The sequence below is a fragment of the Oreochromis aureus genome, linkage group 3, assembly GCF_013358895.1.
Source record: "Oreochromis aureus strain Israel breed Guangdong linkage group 3, ZZ_aureus, whole genome shotgun sequence".
Classification (NCBI taxonomy): Eukaryota; Metazoa; Chordata; class Actinopteri; order Cichliformes; family Cichlidae; genus Oreochromis; species Oreochromis aureus.
This window is the reverse complement of record NC_052944.1, coordinates 18394960-18412437: the sequence shown is the minus strand read 5'-3', so window position 1 is coordinate 18412437 and position 17478 is coordinate 18394960. Positions and strand designations below refer to the sequence as shown.

At 41.8% G+C, this 17478-nt stretch overlaps 1 protein-coding gene across 9 annotated transcripts in view; it reads right to left on the bottom strand.

The window, feature by feature from the left end:
* Positions 1–17478, bottom strand: part of LOC116333174 (adhesion G protein-coupled receptor L3-like) — a 260507-nt gene that overhangs the window by 162247 nt on the left and 80782 nt on the right. For all 9 annotated transcript variants that reach the window (XM_039609515.1, XM_039609509.1, XM_039609512.1 and 6 more), the window contains exon 4: positions 2502–2715. In XM_039609515.1, the coding sequence (XP_039465449.1) occupies positions 2502–2715 (214 nt within the window). The remainder of the gene's footprint in view (positions 1–2501; positions 2716–17478) is intronic.

The window sequence follows — 17478 nt, the reverse complement described above, 5'->3', positions numbered from 1 at the left end:
TTTAGCATCGGCTGCTTTTCACACAGCTGATTATCTGAACTCTGTGGTACCAAACTAAAAGGCAAAGAGCAATAGTTTGATAAAGCCCAAAAGTCCATTAGTATTCTCAAGGGGCCGTGACCAATCTGGGACTAAAGCTCTGGAAATAAGTAGAGGTGAACATACATTCAGCTTTGGAAATAAAATGAGGCAGACAAAGTCAATGCAGAGCAGCAATTTAGATAAAGTCCATCGCTTCTGAGTGCTCAAGGGTGTTTTGACCTCAAAGGCAAGGGAAACCATGCTTAGAATGATAGCAGATAGGAGTTTTTATTCTGCTCCTAAGTGCTGCAGTAAGTCAACAAAACACCAAAGACTGACTATGTGTATATTCACTCCGCACTCTCCTTGAGCTCCCCGTTCACTGCTTTCATACAACTTGCTTCAAACACTCAAAACTTGTTTATATATTGCCTTAATGTTAGCAATCTATTACACGCAAAAAGCCGAAGTACAGTAAGAGCATCCTCCCTCTCAGGCCTGACAAATAGGCCTCCATGTCCCGGTTTCTGCACAACAGGCTCATAACTCTGAAAACAAAGCTCACTTCTGGCAGTGAAACTCATCACACATGTTTCTTCTGCTTTAACAAATAACCTGCTCGTATTATTTGTAATGATCATTGATTTGTGTCAGTGTAAATTTATGGCTGGCACAGATTAGCAGCCAGGTATGGTGAGGTTTGTGGTTAATGCTGCTTGTGGCTCACTGGTTTTCTCAGTCAAATTAATCCATAACAGAGAAAAGTTAATATACTATAACCTACTCTAATAATCTGCTCTGCGTTCATTTTGTGGCTTTGTTAACTCGGAGCTCTGTTTTCTACTTTTAACAAATCTCAAGGGCTGGTCCCACACCAGACCCAAATAGTATTGAAATAAAGTGTGTACATATCCTTGGGAGTAAGTAAAATATATTAAAAAAGCTACTCTGTTAAGAAAACATGTTTCAAAAAGAAGACATTTTTAATTTTTAATTCAATATCAGCAATCCTCAGGTGTGAATTAAAGTATTTCTCATTAACACAAGACTGGTTGATTATGTTTTCAAGATATGACAATTATTTAACAGCAAAAAGCAATTTGTTTCCTCTGAGCGTGCCTGTGTGTGAACACGTACATATTCATGCATGCAAATAGTCTCAAGCTAGTCTTCTGAATGGGAGCCCAAACAACCTATCATTATTATTATCATCATCATCTGCTGTGGTCAACAATGCACCTTTAAAATGAGTGCATACAAAAAGACCTTGCATCGTGGCCCTGGATTTCTTTTAGAGATGCTGCATAAAAGAAAGAAAATAGCCTGGGAATGTGTTTTAAATTCTCAATTTTTTTTTATCCAAGGATAGAAAAAAATATGACTATACTGCATCTATTATGCATATTTTTCAATCGTCATTATGACCCTTTTCCACCACAATTCTTGGAAACGGTGTAGGAGGGTTTTTGGATCTTGTCATTTCATTTTAAAGTATGTACGGTTTTGACTACTTCCTGTTTAGTAGACTGCCCCACAGAGGTCTACTGTCTCTTTACAACATCCATCATTTTGGAGAACACGCTGCACGGTTAAGTTTGTAACCCACAATGAAGTGGAAGCTAGCAAAGTAGGCTAATAAGCTTCCAGTGGGAAAGCGGTTTTAGGTTATTTATATCAGCTCCCGCTGAGTCATCTGTAGCTTCCATAGACCGCATATAAAATATGGATGTAGCCTCCAAATTATCTATGAGTTTGTCTTCTAGTATTATGAATACTCAGCTTTAGATTTATGACCATTGCTATAAAGGTTTCTGTGGACAGATGTGACCACTTTTAGATGAAAAAAAGCTAAGTAGAGTTAGCTTGCTAGCTAAGCTAACGCTACCACATAGCTAACACTAACAGCTAGCTTGGCTAGCAAGCTGCATCCATACACTCTATAAATTAATTACATACACACTAATAGGATCTAATTAGTGTTAAAAAACATACAAATAAGATGCTAGATTTTCACTCAGCAAATGTGACTTCTTAGACTTCCACTTTATTTGTCACATAACAGCATTTAAAATGGTTGGTTCTCCAAACAGAACCAACACCCATGAAGAAATGTAGTCCAGTTACTTGGCTCTCCTGACCTAAAAACTAACATGCAGAACCATCTATAGCCACCTGTGTTTGCATTAACCTGTCAGCCCTGTCAGAAAATAAAATGCAGCCATGAAAGCGATAGTTAGCTTCAACCATTGTCATCCTAAACTGTAAACATGTTGTTTGTACAGCAGGAACCTTTAACACAGACGTCTACGGGGAAGTACTCAGTTTTTTTACTTCATCACTTTTTAACCTGGTTAAGTCGTCAGTGTGAAATTAAGTTTCTTAGCAAAGCTGATTGCTTTAATTCAGCTTGACTTCTTAAATATTAATTATATAGCCGATTAAGAATATTTACTACAATTCATACAAATTTATGTCCGTACCTTTGAGACATGATCTTGTATGCATCTGGAAGGTAACACCGTGTGTTCTCCATCTGCGCTGGGTCTGCGTCGCAGATCTTATCATCAGTGCGGCCGTAGTTGGCGCTCTCGATCAAGATGACGTCAGTGCCCGGGCATCGTAGCTCAATGGGGTAGCTCTCGCAGGACAGCTCCCTCCTCACCACCGCCATGGGGATGGGTGCTCGACTGAAGGCTGAAGGAATACAAAATAAATAAATAAATCAGTGTGTGAGAATTTCCGTTGTCTTCTTACTGGTGAAAATATTTCTACAAATAAGTGTTAAAGCAACTTCAACCTGCAGTTGTGGTTAGCCCAGACCTGCGTTTTTAAAAAAAGCGTATACTACTGCAGGAAAATACAATCAAAAGGTCTGACACAGAGGCATAGGTGAAGAGGTTAGCCACCCTTTTCTAGAGAGTGTGGGTGGTTAGGACGCTGCTTGTTTGGAGTGGGAGGATGAGCGCTAACACAGGGGCCCCGGAGAGGCCAGGAGCTGTCGAAAGAGAGAGTACGAGATTGACACAGATCAAACATAAGGAAATGGACACGGTGTTTGCTTTTGGCTGTGAGAAAATAAACATTCATTACATGGGCACTCAACTGAGAAATTAGAGACAGGCAGAAACACAAAGGCAAAGGATCCACAGCAGAGTGTGGCCCGAGTAAATTGTTCAAATTTCCCTCTAGACTAAAATCTATAAATCATAAGAAGCGCCGCATTCTTTGTTTTTTAAGGTGAAACAATGCCTTTCAGTTAGACAACACAAAGGCGAGAGGCAGGAGGTCAAAAGGTGGCCCTGTGCCTCAAGCCAAAAATGAGAGTCAAATTGGCAAAAATCCGCTGTTTACTGCAGAGCCAAAATGGCCGGGAGACCCCAGTGAGGCTGAGAGGCGGCCGTCCAAAGGTTGCCATTTTTTCCCTTTCCTCTGACACAGGGGCGCGAGCACGCACGCACGTCTGCGGAGGCTCACAGCCGCGCACGAACACGGCATGTGCAGAGCAGTCTGGAGAAGTTCTGTGTTTACAGCGAGAATAAAAAATGAGCGAGAAGCGTAAACATTGGCCTGAGTGACTGTAGGAGGACTGTGGCAGTTACGGATTTCTATAAACATCCTTTCAGACGAGTGTCTGAACTGAAAAAGCCAGTGCTGGATGACATGGAACACAGACATTCATCAGGGAGGACAGATGGAGAAAAAGAGGCACACGGAGTGAATCCACATGTGAAAATGAGAGTGGGTGATACCACATGTAGCTCTAAAACTCCAAACGTGGCCCCAATGTGTCACTCGCGTGTGTTTGCGACAGTATGTATGCAATAAAGAGCTATGTATGAATGTGAATGGAGAAGAGCGCTATGTGAGTGCAGTCCATTTACCACGATCTCATTTTGACCTTGGAAACAACAACAGCGACAATAATCTCACCACAAGGTCCTTTTAATCATTCCTCTGCAGCCTTCATTCATATCATAAATACGCCATCAGCAAGTCGAGTACAACTGCTGCAGATACAAGAAGTCTCCATTTAAAAAGCTCAAATGGGAAAAATTCTCACTTTTAAAGGTCACGCAATTGAAAACTCCTGAAAAAAGACAATTAATGAAACGATCTACGTCAGTCTAATAAAAGCTATAAAAATCACACTTATTTAAATCCATGATCAGAGAGCGTACCTGTCTGTAAAGCATGAACCAGTGTTATTTGCTAATGAAAATCATGGAATAGGTGATAGCATACAAAAAAAGATAACTGAACCTTTTGTCACACATTCAGTTTTAAATATATATTTATGGCATCCATCACCTTGGGTGTGAAGCGGCAAATGCTTAAGTACTAAACAGCTGCGTCTGAGATGTGCAAAGTGTACAATTTTCATCCATCGCTGTCTCGTTTTTCCTCACCCTTGCAGCCATGTCATTGTTTGGCACGGTTGTGATTCACACAAGAAACAAAGCAAAGCACTAACAATGACAATTTTCTGACGGAAGTTACATTCAAGTTTGTCCAGCGCCGTGCCGCCGCGCACGGCTCGTTTCTTTCTTTACCAGCTCTTCCCAGTATTGCCGCTTTACTGAAGTCAGGCCAGCTTATCATGTTTAATTACATATCTTAAAACAGCTAGGCGCAACAATGTCGAGCTGACACTTCATGTAATCTCAGACGGATTGGTTGATGTTGAGATCAAGGCTCTGTGGGGGCCATACCATCTGTTGCAGAACTCTTTGTTCTCGCGTCTTCCCTATGGTGTCGTGCCATCGAATGCAAATATCTGAAATGTCGCAGCACTGAACACTTTAAAAATGTCTTTTATTTTTAAAGTAATGTAGTGGTGGGTGTTTTTTAGCCAGTGGAATAATGCAAAACCTGATACCTTTGAGTAAATGCCTTTCTTTATAACCTAAATCAAAAGGCTTAATACAGAACCCTGCCAGATTTTTGTATACATAGTTGTATTACTGTGCATTACAGTAAGGTAGATTTACTTAATTTACTGTATTTTCACAGTGAACTTTCATGGAATCCACATTGTGCAGATACAGTACTGTGCAAAAGTCTTGGGCCACCCATCATTTCTTTAATTTGCTTCCACAGAGCCAGATTTTTTTGAAAGTAGTCTTAAGCAATAGCTCCCCAGGTTTCCTGAAGTTCTTTCAAAGTTCTTTTTCATTCATTATCAGCCCAGATCTTGACCTATGAATGATTCAAGCATAAAAACACATCTAACTCAAGGGAGGAACCAGTGTTGTGTCTACACACTGCAGACAATTTAGCAAAGAATTTTAATTTGTATCTTTAGGCACTTTGTTACTAGCAGCTTGTTGCAAAAACACATTTGTTCCAATTTATTCAGCTGAGTCTGTGAAAAATGACAAAGATAACACAATTTCACAGGAATAAAATTGTACTTTTGAACCAACAAGGTGATTTTTAAAGAGCTATTAACTGAAAACTTGGAATATCTAAGCATAGATTGCAGCGTGTCCTTAAAAAAATCGAAGAAACTGGACTGGAAATGTCCGTAAGCAATAGGAAAAAAATCCAGAAAAGACCTGACAGAGGACCTGAGAGCTGCATCTGAAAATCGGTGGCAACAGGTATTTATTATTTTTTGCTCGAGTTATCATCAACATATACAGCGGTCTATACTTATGGAAAATACAGTCACATTTTGATCCATGTAATCCCATCTGGAAAGCATCTGATAGGCTGTATTTTCCAGCATGAGAATGATCACAAACACACTGCCAATGCAGTAAAAGCATGCCTTGGTAGAAAAACACACAATGAATGCTATCAGTCATAGACGAGCCTCCCCAGACCTCAATGTTATTGAAGCAGCCTGCGATCATCTTGATAGAGAACCGAACAAAAAGGCAACCAACATCCAAAGAAGAGCTTTGAATGTCCTTAAAGAAGCACGGAGAACTATTCCCGAAGACTTCTTGAAGAACTTACAAGAAATCTTGCCTAAGAGAGTTCAGGCTGTCTTAAAGAATAAAGTTGGTCAACCCAAATATCGACTTTCAAGCTTGTTAGAACTGTCAAAACTCTGTCCTTTCCTATTAAATTGCTGCACCTATTTCCCATTTTCCCAGTGGAATATAAAGAAATGAGGGGTGGCTTGAGACTTCTGCACAGTACTGTGTACGTCCCATAATAGATCATTACGCCGTATTTATGTAAGAGGACACAATCTCGACCATTAGCAGTTTAAAAAGTCATCCAAGTACCACTTTTTATCTTTCCCTGGAGCTAAACAGAGAAAACACAAAGACACACGGCGAGGTGAAACAACAAAGTCCCTCATTATTGTGTCATTTCATTTTGTCTCATAAATCATTCAAGCCCCAACACAGTAAAGCACTCTTGCCATTGAAATATCACAGATTGGAATTGTTATATTCAGTGGCGATGAAAGCCATCAATTATCTCCCTCTTAATGGGAAGATTTATTCCACCCCCTGAAAAGCACCGCTGTGGATCACACCAAACTTCTTTGAAAGTGACAACAGCAGAGCAAGGGGGATAACACGGGATGAATACGGCAGGTGCACTTAGCTAAATGTCGAAAGTGTAATTGACTTTGATTGAAAAGAATTAATTGTTTATTTATCCTCCTGCTTTTAAGCGTCCACGCTTACTTTGAGAGCTGCCTCAGTTCAAAAAAAAGAGGCCCTATTGAATAGTCCGCATTAATCTCGATAAATACGATCTCATTGATTTGCTATGAAATCTTAGAGTCATTCTCTCAAACCTCGTAGCAGCGCTAAGCCAAGGGCTCAGTTGATGCCAGCATCCCCCCCGAAAGAAACATTAAAAAAACATCAGAGAGCGGCGAACACGATGCCGTCAGCATGGGCACCAGCAATCCCCTAATGCAGGCGAGTAAAAGCAGGCCAGTGATGTCTCAGATTACCCAGCTAGTCAACAACTGTAGTGTAATTACATTTGTGCCCGGAGGCGGTGATTGATAGGGCTCATATTCCTCAGGTGCCAGAGCCATCATCTTGCCCTGCTTGCACGCATCCCCATCTACCTGCAGACATCATTGTCAGATCTATTGAAAATCGAAATAGTCTTATTGAAAGTCCATTCTCTACCCTAAGCTCCCATGTTCTATTCACTTCATCTCGCTTTCCCTCTCCTCAACTAATAGAGGTGTATTTATATGCAGTGTGGATCTCTTTTCTCCACTGCAGATTCTCCCTGGATAATTCCTTTGACAAGAGCTGTGCTGAACACACACACACATATATATATGAAAGAAGTGATTTGGGGTAAGCAAAGCGTAAAGGGCTGGATACTTCCACCGCCTTCATGCGAGCAGTGTTTTTAATCACGATGCTTGCAAATGACATAACTCACAAATGAATATTTCAAAAATTGCAATTACTCACCAAAAAGGGCAACAGAAAGGTCAGACAGAAAAATGGTCATTTGGAAAATGTCGCACCCCCGCAGAGCTTTTAAAAAATCACTCCGAGGGTGGGGGCTTCGGCCTTCTGATTGTGGGTTTGCAAGTGGCAAATAGTGAGATAGCAAGCTAAGAAATCTCGCTGTTAAAAAGCTCATTCTCGGGTCACTGACACTGAGCCCAGACCCCATCGCCTTCCCACCCGAACCGCGAGGCACTGAAGAGCAGACAGAGAACGATGACATTTAAAAGTCAGCACTCGTAACAAAACAGGGGTCCTTCGGGGGCTTGTTTTCCATTTCATCTCCCAAGAAAACATGTCAGGGAGGCGCGATTAAGGTCGACCACCACACACATTTACAATGAACCCCCCCCCAACCCCACCAAATGAGCCACCATCAATTGGAAAAACAGATGTCGGGGACATGTGCGGCTCCTAACAAGAGAGTTTTAGATCATTTCGCAGGCTTCAGCTGAAGAGTGCAAGCTCATACGCGGGAGATAATTTCCCAATAAACATGTGCTCTACAATTAGGCAGAATCTGGCAGAGAGCCAAATATGTTCCTAGTTTGTTTTTCTTTTAAAAGGGAGAAAAAGATGTTTAGGCTATGAATATGTAAGAGTTTAACATTTTATTCTTAAAAAGAGGCTTGCTTTCAGCAGCAGACAATTTAAATTGGGCGGGGGGGGGGAGTTTGCATTCAAATGAACTCTTGACTTCATTGAATTAATGTAAGATAGATGGAGGAGAGGGGAGGAGATGGCGAGGGAGCTGATTCAACAGATCAAATGTCTCGTTTTCCACCGAGAATCACTGGATGGGTCCGGCCCCCAGAGCTAGTGATTAATTAGCGCATGAATCTGGATCCTGTTATTTGATTAGACCAATGGGAGCCTGTCACACCGACTTCTTAGTTTGCAAAAAATGACATTTTCTGGTGGGCATGAAGTTGAAGGGGTTGGGGGGGGTGGAATAAGTCGCACACACACATACAAGACTGCTTTTCAGTGAATTGCTTGGGAAAAAAAGGAAAAAAAAAGGATAGCTTCTTCAATAATGCATGAGGGATTATTTATCTTGAAGTGAGAAACAGTTCAGGCAAATTGTTCTCCCAAATAAATTACGTTTACATATGGCCCAAGGCAGGAGAAATCTCAAAGGCTTTTTTTATGGGGGAGTGCAAAATTATCCAGGAACTGAACTGTCAAAGAACTCCGCAGATGGAGCGTTTAAGAGAACGGCATCAATAAAACATCGTTTTTGTGCCGAGCGTGAAAAATGCGAGGCTCGAAAGCGATCGAGGCGGTCACACAACTTCCGGGACAAAAGTAAAAAAGTTTCTGAAACTTGAAAAACAACAACAACCCAAAAAAAATGGACTCAATAAGGCGTTTTATCGAAACCTGCAGCCGGGATGACAGATAACACCTCCGTAATGATAAATCCATGAGCCCACCGCGGGAATGATCGTGACAAACTTCTCAAATCGACTTGATGGCTTTTGACACTGACCAACGATGCCGCTAAGCACAATTAGCATAACTCATTGTGACAGCACCCAGATATCCATTCACCACGCCAAATGAACGAGCCATTCATTTTGCCTCTGCTCCCATTCACCAGCGCACGTTTGAGCACATTAATTGGCAACACACCACGAACTTGCAAATTCCAGCAGAGGGGCAGTGGAGGGGGAAAAGACTGATGGTGGGTTTTTTGGGTTTTTTTTTTAAATTTTCAGTGGAAATCTGAGCTGCAAACTGTCAGTCAAACTGGCCGTGATTGCCCGGAGCGAAATGAGGTCCTCGGTGTTAACAAATTAGTGCTGAGGGATAGAGATACGGTGAAGATGTAATAAACTACTCCAGCTTATTGGATCGGCCTCCTCACGTGGTGATGATGTTTTTATGAGAAGCCGCGTGCAACTTCTGTCTGACGCAACCCACGGCGCAGCAATCACTGGAAGTGATTTTCTTCTTTCCTACCGCAACGCAGTATTGACACAGTTCAAGTTAATAACTGTAAGAGTTAATAAATTGGTCACTAGGTGGAGCAAAATCTGCAGAGCTCAGCAGCTTCCCCTTCTCTCTGTGATATACTTCCAGCAGACAGAAGCCTTATGTTTGCACACGCCGGTAACAAATACAAGTGGCTCATCACTCCATAAAGGCTTGATTCACATACTCAGAACATAGAGGTGAAGTGTCTTTCCATCCAGCGAGCACTTCCATTTAATTAATCACTACTTCAATTCATTAAGTGCGTAACCATGACAAGAAAAGAATGAGGAAATGGGAAGCAAATCCCATCGAGGTCTTGCGTTAAAAAACACTTTACTGCGCAAATTACAACATTAGAGTCTGAGGTCAAATCCTCCACAGCTTGCCCGCGATTCTCTCTCAGCGTTGCTCCAACTCTTTGCTTTGTATTGAGATTAACTAGGTTGTTTTGAAATTCATCACATGATCAAAACCCCCTTTTTTTGCATCCTAGTTCTTAGGGCTGAGCAATTAATCGAATTTGAACCTCAGTCGTGATTTTTGGCTAAAATGGAAAGCATGCACGAATCAAGCGCTGCCTAAAGTGCATGACCACGATCGCTTGAAGTTTCGTAGAACGGTCTGGATGAGTGATGTTAAAAATGAGAGACATTCAACAAAACTAAAAAGGCAAAGAGCTCGTTACTTTGAAGCTGATCTTTATAGAAATACTAGCACCATTGCATGTTTGCAGACTGCACATAAGAGTGCTGCGTGTCTGCAGCACGCATTATAACTTATTCAACCACCTGAGAAGACACCAGGTAGAGTATAATTAATGCATAAAGGCCAAGAAAAACAACGCAATGGTCGCAAGTGTAAAACATCAACAGCGCATCACTGCATCCATCCAGCTCAAAAAGACGCACTGTAATCACCAACCAATAAGATTCCACAGCGTCAAAGATATTTAATCAGAAAGTGAATCATTAATAATTAATAATCATTGGTTATTATTAATTTCTTGCTCTCTCCTACAGCACGACTTTTTGTCTCATCTCCCTTCCTTCGACTTCCCTCATCACAGCAGATAGCTGCCCCTCCATGATCCTGGCTCTTGCGGAGGTTTCTTCCTGTTAAAGGGGAGTTTTTCCTTCCCACTGTTGCCAAATGTTTGGTCAAAGGGGGCTGTCTGTGTCTGGGGTTATTGGGGTTTTCTCTGTATTGTTGTAGGGTCTTTATCTTACAGTATAAAATGGTTTAAGGTTAGTGTACTTGTGATTTGGCACTGCATAAATAAAACTCAATTGAATCTGTTTTTTCAAAAGTGAGAAAACCTGTCCTGTATGCAAAATGATACAGAGGAAATAGAGAGTTTTATTCATATCTACCATGCAGGCATAGTGAATGGAATGAAAGACTAAAATATTTGTCTACAAAGATGAACTTATACAGATTAATTTACAGGAATGGAGCTGGATGTAAAGGTGAAAACAGTGCCCTATTAATTTAATTCTGTGTTATGTTTTGGTACAACTTTCTTTTTTCACATTTGTTTTCTTTTTCTTTTAAGACATGCACTGAATTTAGGTGAATAATGAGGGCTAATTGCATTTTCGTGCAAAGGTTCGGACAGACGTGAAGCCGTTAAAGAGGTGTTCCGTTTACGTGACGGTGCAATAAAAAAAAGTCTGTCTCTAAAAATCAGTGAACAATCATGACGCATAATAGCGATTGTCATTTTGCAGCCGTAATCATGCGGGTCTGCTAGTACTAATTCTTTCCAATTTCCTTTCCTGCATGCAAATGACACAGAGGTCCTGTTTTTGTCAGACAGTCCAGCCCAGAAGTGAGCCCGCAGAGAGGGCTGAGCCCGTGGCGGCAGCTCATCCCAGCGAGCCCGACTTTGTTCACCTCGCCTCTGACATCGTTTTGCCATTTCCCTCTCCTTTCCTCTCCTCACTCCCCCTCCTTCCTGTAATGTTCCCAGATGTGTCGGCATCACTCAAGGGAACATCGCAGCCAAGACTAATGCACCTTGGCCCCCACCTACTGCACGCTGCCTCCTAGTCTTAAATGAACACAATCCCTGTCACACAAGCACATAGGAGATACTCGCACACCTCCCAGAGCAGACATGACTCAACATGGCCCTATAGCAACACATGCCCCCATAGTAATTGAGGTCAAAGAAAAGAAACAACAGCCCGATTTTTGCCTTGTGTGCGGGGAAAGAGGTCTTTCCCTTGCTCCTCTTTTGCTCCATATCATCAGATGGAATTGCCCAGCAGCGTACTGGAGGCAACAGCTTAGCTAAGTTTAGCACTGTGAACCGAGACAAACTGCAGTGCAACCTTGCTAATGTGAACTTCTCAAGGAAAGATGGTTCAGACGAGGAAAACGCAAGTGCAAGTGCTGTATCGGTTTTTCTTTTTGCGTTGGAGGTGGGGGGGCTGTACTTGTCTTAAACCCATGTTTATAACAGTCCTTTACTAATGTAATCACATTCTGAAACACAGTTGTTGCTAATATAAACTGAAGGTAATATAACTCCAAGTGACATATGCAGTAATTGCTGTCACCACTTAATCTTTCACTTCAAACCATTATGAGGTTTAAACTTAATGTTTTGTTTCCATGGTCACTCCCATAACATCTGCTCTTACTGAGGAGTATGTTTTAAGAGATACCATCTTCTTCTTAAGTGAAGGAGCAGAGAAGCCAACTTATCTCTATTTTTTACTGCACTATGAGACATTACAATCTACAACAAGGCAACACATTCTCTAAGTTGCGGTCAAGCAGCGACGCTTTTAAACTGAAAGATGATAGGCTAGTCTCCTGATAAGATGTCAAAAAGTCACGAATAACTAATCTGCTTTTCAGTGTTCGCGCACACGTTTTGTTTTTTATCGGTACAAATTGCATTGCACCACAAACCATGAGCTTTATCTAAACTTAAGGCCTCAGTCACACGGGGCTTAGGACACCAGGCATTGACCACCCGGCAACCTCCAGTTACTAGGGAAAAATGTTTATTCCCGGAGGGGTTGTTAAGTGGTTGCCGGAGGTTGTCGACTGTCACTTGGGTGAAATTGGTAACAAAGAAGTATACCAATCAGTATTCAAGTTCACAAACTGCCATGAGCCTGTGCTGCAAACGAAGCTAACACAGGTGACAAAAGGGCCATAAATGGCAGTTTCCCTGATTCCTTCTTGAGGCTGACTCCATGCTATCTGGTAAGCTTCACCAAATTCCAATCAGTGGTCCGATCCTCTTGACCACGGTCTTGGTCAAGAGGATCATTTTAAGGTACTTTACAGTGCTGTTCTGTGTTAAATAATATGGCTCACAGGGTAGTTAATTGCATAGTGGTTTATACATTCGCCTAATAAGCAAAAGATCCCTGGTTTGTTCCCAGGAGGAGACACAAATCCCTTGGGGGGGGTTTGCATCAGGAAAAGCATCCGGCGTAAAAATCTGCCAAATCAAATGTGTGGAGCTACCTGCTGTGGGGACCCCACTGTGAATAAGGGAGCAGCTGAAAGTAACTGTTACTGTGTAGATAACTGTACTAACAGCCTGCCTGCGCTCAGGCTTTTGTCGGTGAAATGCTAGCAGTTTATTTTTATTTTGTCTCAAAAATGACTGTGGTGACATCTTTGAAGCCTGCAAGTCAAAGTGTGAGTCCATCAACAAACGTGTTGGATGACAAACCAGACAGTTGTCATATCCAGTTATTATTATTCCATATTACTTCATTTAGTTCATACCTACCAAGAAGAGAGTTCTGCTTTTAAAACATAAATTAGTTTTTTTTAATTTCAAAATGACTTTTTAATGTGTCTTCTGTCCCGTCTTCCTCCCCTCATCCCCAACCGGTCATGGCTGCCCCTCACTGAGCCTGGTTTTGCCATAGGTTAAAAACTTCCTGTTAAAAGGAAGTTTTTCCTTCCCACTGTTGCCAAGTGCTTGCTCATAGTGGGTCATCTGATTGTAGGGTCTTTATCTTACAATATTAACCAACTTAAAGCGACTACCGACGTGATTTGGCGCTACATAAATAAAACTGGGTTGAATTTTTAGAAACTGTTGTTTCTTCAAATCTGTGATCTCAGCATACACACTCTGGTTTAAAGGACACTTGAATATCTCTTGCTATATCTATTGCTTAACTTTAGGCAGCACCATTCATCTGAACACCTCAGTGCACTTCATTCATTTCCATAGCAACCCACAGTATTGTAGAAGGCCCTTTCACATAAAATATAGCACCAACCGATGACAGAATACCAGAAAATGTGTTTCTCTTGTAATGAATAGGAAACCAGGCAATATCACTGTCTGAATGGATCCCTGGGGCTCTACTTATTATAACTGTATTAATAGTGCAATACTCAGAGCAAATGGAGCTGAACTCCAGCACTAACATAGTGGCCACCAGGTTAGCACAACGCCAGCTGTCACAACAAAACTGATATTAACTTCCTGCTTTTGGCTCAATACGATTTTTGGATCGGTTGATTATGATCGTAATGAGGTTAAGATTTCACATGAGTTCATCCTGAACGGTGTACACAGCAGTCTGAAGAACAACATTGACCACCGCCACCGCAGCATATCTGCTGTTCACGCGGCAGTTCGTGATTTGCTGTAGCTTGAGAAAGACAAATGTGTGTTTGAATTGGAAACAAGGAGAAAGAGAGTAAAGTATTTACATAAAACAGCATATTGGCTGTTGATGTAATTTCCCTTTTGAGCGTGTCATTAAGGCGGTATGAAAAATTTGCCCTTATTTGGAGTTTGTAGCAAGCCGGGGTGAACATTTTTCAATTTCCTGCCATTTGAAGACAAATCCAGCGAACGGAGTCTCGCTCTCGTCGCCTTCTTTGCGTGAACTTGTTTGCATTCCATTTTATCAAACGCACCCTCATACAAGGACCCAAGTCTGAATTACATTGTGGTGATTTGTTTTCTGTGGCAGAGCGCATTTGGAAATAAACCTAAGCCAATTCTCTTTCTCACACTTCTGCGAGTATTTTATTTATTTATTTTACGCCGCGGTGTAATATCCGAGGGCAAAAAGCATGAATTAATACCAATTAAAGCTGGGTGCTCTAATGTTTACGCACATAATGAAGAACAAGAAATTATTTAAATGACAAAATTAAAATGTAATTTCATGCATATGCATCTGTTATGTTTGTAGGTGAACAGAGGCTTCCTATTGTCCCATTATTTGTATCAGTGGAGTCACTTTCATAATAAAAAAAGATCCTTTCTCTCACACATGCAGTACCTAAGCTAGTTGAGCCATATAAAACCTCTGAAATATGCATCTTAAAGATACTTGAATAAGTACACATAACAGTGAGATGAAAAAGGGGGAGTGGGTGGGATGGCGGTGGGGGTTTTTGCCCTATATACTGTGGTGCAATTCGATGTGCCAGATGATATCAGCAGATTAAAAAGCTGTCTGTATCTGCACTTAACTGCATCTGGCTGCTTTTGTTACCTCCCTTGTGATTTATTCATTTGTGTGCCGTGCACTTGTGTTTGGGTGCGCATATGCCCATTTTAATACATTATCCAATGGGTGTTTCACCCTGGGGAATCTTGCTATCTGGTGCGTACGCCTAAAGAATGTGACACTGCTCAAGGATGACAATTTTCAAACCGGGCCCCCCGCTTGCTTTGTTACACCTCCTCCCTGCGTGGCTAAAACACCACCGACAGTGTGCAGCGCTGATTCAGTCGTGTCAGTCCCTTCACAGCGCACCAGCTTGTCCTGCAGGATAGCGCGAGCCAAACACGGAGGACATTTTAGCACCCCCCCCGCCCCCATCCCCACCAAGAACACACATCTCTAGCAGAAAGAAGGTCTCTTTTAGTCGGGTCACGGTGCCTTAAGGGCTGACTGTGCTAGCTCGAAGCAAAGCTAAATGGTTTGCACTGACATGATGCCAGCTGAGAAGTAAAAAGACACAGAAGGGAAGAGAATGGAACGTGTGGATTTGTGAAGAAGGAAAAAGTAACAAGGAAAAGTGAGATAAAAGGTGTCGGAGCCAAAAAATCTACTGCTGGAAATGAATGCCAAAAACAAAAAAGAGAAGGGGAAAAAAAGTGATTCTTTAACCACCCACGAAGAAGAAGTAATCTCATTCCACATGTATGCAATCAAGGCATTGCTGCTGCAATTAGCCTGGGTGGCTACGCTACATCTGAGACACGCGGCTATGATGATCTCCTTTGATCGTCTTTTCTTCCGCATTTCAAATGACAGGTATCAGACGTGGGGTTATTGTGCGGAGATAATGACTTCTGAATATGTATGAAGCAACGTGTGCGCGGTTCTCACGCATCGAGTCATCCGGCTACAACTCTTAACATGTGGCACACTGAGATCTGACAACAAGTATAAGGCGCATGAAATAGCAGGGAACGTGAGATTTGGGGCAAAACGCGCCATACATGGCTTCACACGAGCAGGTGTGGAGCTGCGGTGTGTGCTACAATATCACACTGAGAAAGGATGGCACCTCAAATAACAACTAATTTACTCTGTAAACCTGTTACTGGGAAACAAAGGCTTCAGTGGTTGCATATATTATTTTTAGGCTGAACTCCTGCAAACAATTTCAGGTTTCTCACACATATCTTAGAAAGGTCACGAAAATTTTCACAATTTAATGCTTAATGGAAAAAGTTTTGCAAAAATATTAAGAACAACTTTACTGCTTACTGGATTGCTTCCTAGTTAAAACATGCAGGCGAGACTATGCACCTTTGTGAAATACAATAGTTAAATGCAAAAAAGAAAAGGCCTGTTTTGGCAGAATACTGTGCTGGATATGCATGAATTGTGCAGAATGTTTAAAGATTGATGGATAAAAGATATGTTGATTGGACACATACTAACTTGTTGGTTAAGTCCAGTGAAAGTACATGATTTGTGGTTCTGGCTCTGAATTACGTGATGTGGTAAATAAAATAAAGATAATCAAATATTATTGATGGGGTCGATATACAGGCCGATATTAGCTACTTGCCGATAAATCGGTATCTGCATTTCTAAAGGCGACTGCATGAAAATTTTAAATAAGCAAGAAAGAGAAACACCCTTCAACTATGCTATGAGGGTTGATTTTGCATGGCTTATCCAGCAGAGGGCGCCATGCAACATCCCTGCTGGCAACACACAAAAGCAAAGGCCAATACCAGTTTATATTTTGGATTGTTAACTCCTAAACTAAATAAAAGAAGAACAAAAAGCTAACATTATCCCTTTATGCTTGTATTTGCTTGCACTGCAACTGCAGAGCTTATACAATAAACATGATAAATAACAGGCTACAGCTAGGGTGGATATTGTCTTTTGGTATCCTCTGGACTTTGAAGGAAAACATTAAAGATACATCCTTCCTCATCCATGTGACTCATCCGTGATAAGAGTAATGCGTCAGATGGGAGGCTAGGATTTAAATCCCGACCGCTCAGTTGAAGGGTGGTCCCCGCCATCCCCACCGTGACCTCGATACAGAATGCACCCCATTGTATGCGCAGGCTCTAACGCGCAACTGGGAAACATCTGCAGCGGGCCTATAAAAATGGCATGCGATGCGATGCCGTCGCCTGCTGCGGAGTGACATCGCTCACTCTGCCTCTCCGGTTTCAAGCCTTTCCTCAGTCCATATCACGGCAGAGAAAGGAGTGTATTATCGCAGTGAAAAAGGATCTACTTCCATCCCCCCACCCTCCTCTTACAGCCTCTGTGTGTGTGTGTGTGCTTGCATGGCCTAATATGTGTGCGGAGAGTGGGAGGCAAGAGGGAGTACACCACTGGGGAATGTGCACCTGCAATTTTTCTCATTTGACACAGTTGGTCTTTTGTAGGGTCTCAGGGATAAGGAAATGTCTGTGAAAGTTATGACTCCTGCCCTCTGCCTCCCCCCATTCCAACTCCTTAAAAAAAAAGACATCTCCACTATGGTATTCTCCATCTCAGAGAGGGTAACACATTCAACAGACTGACCGAACCGAAAAAAAGCTGTACGT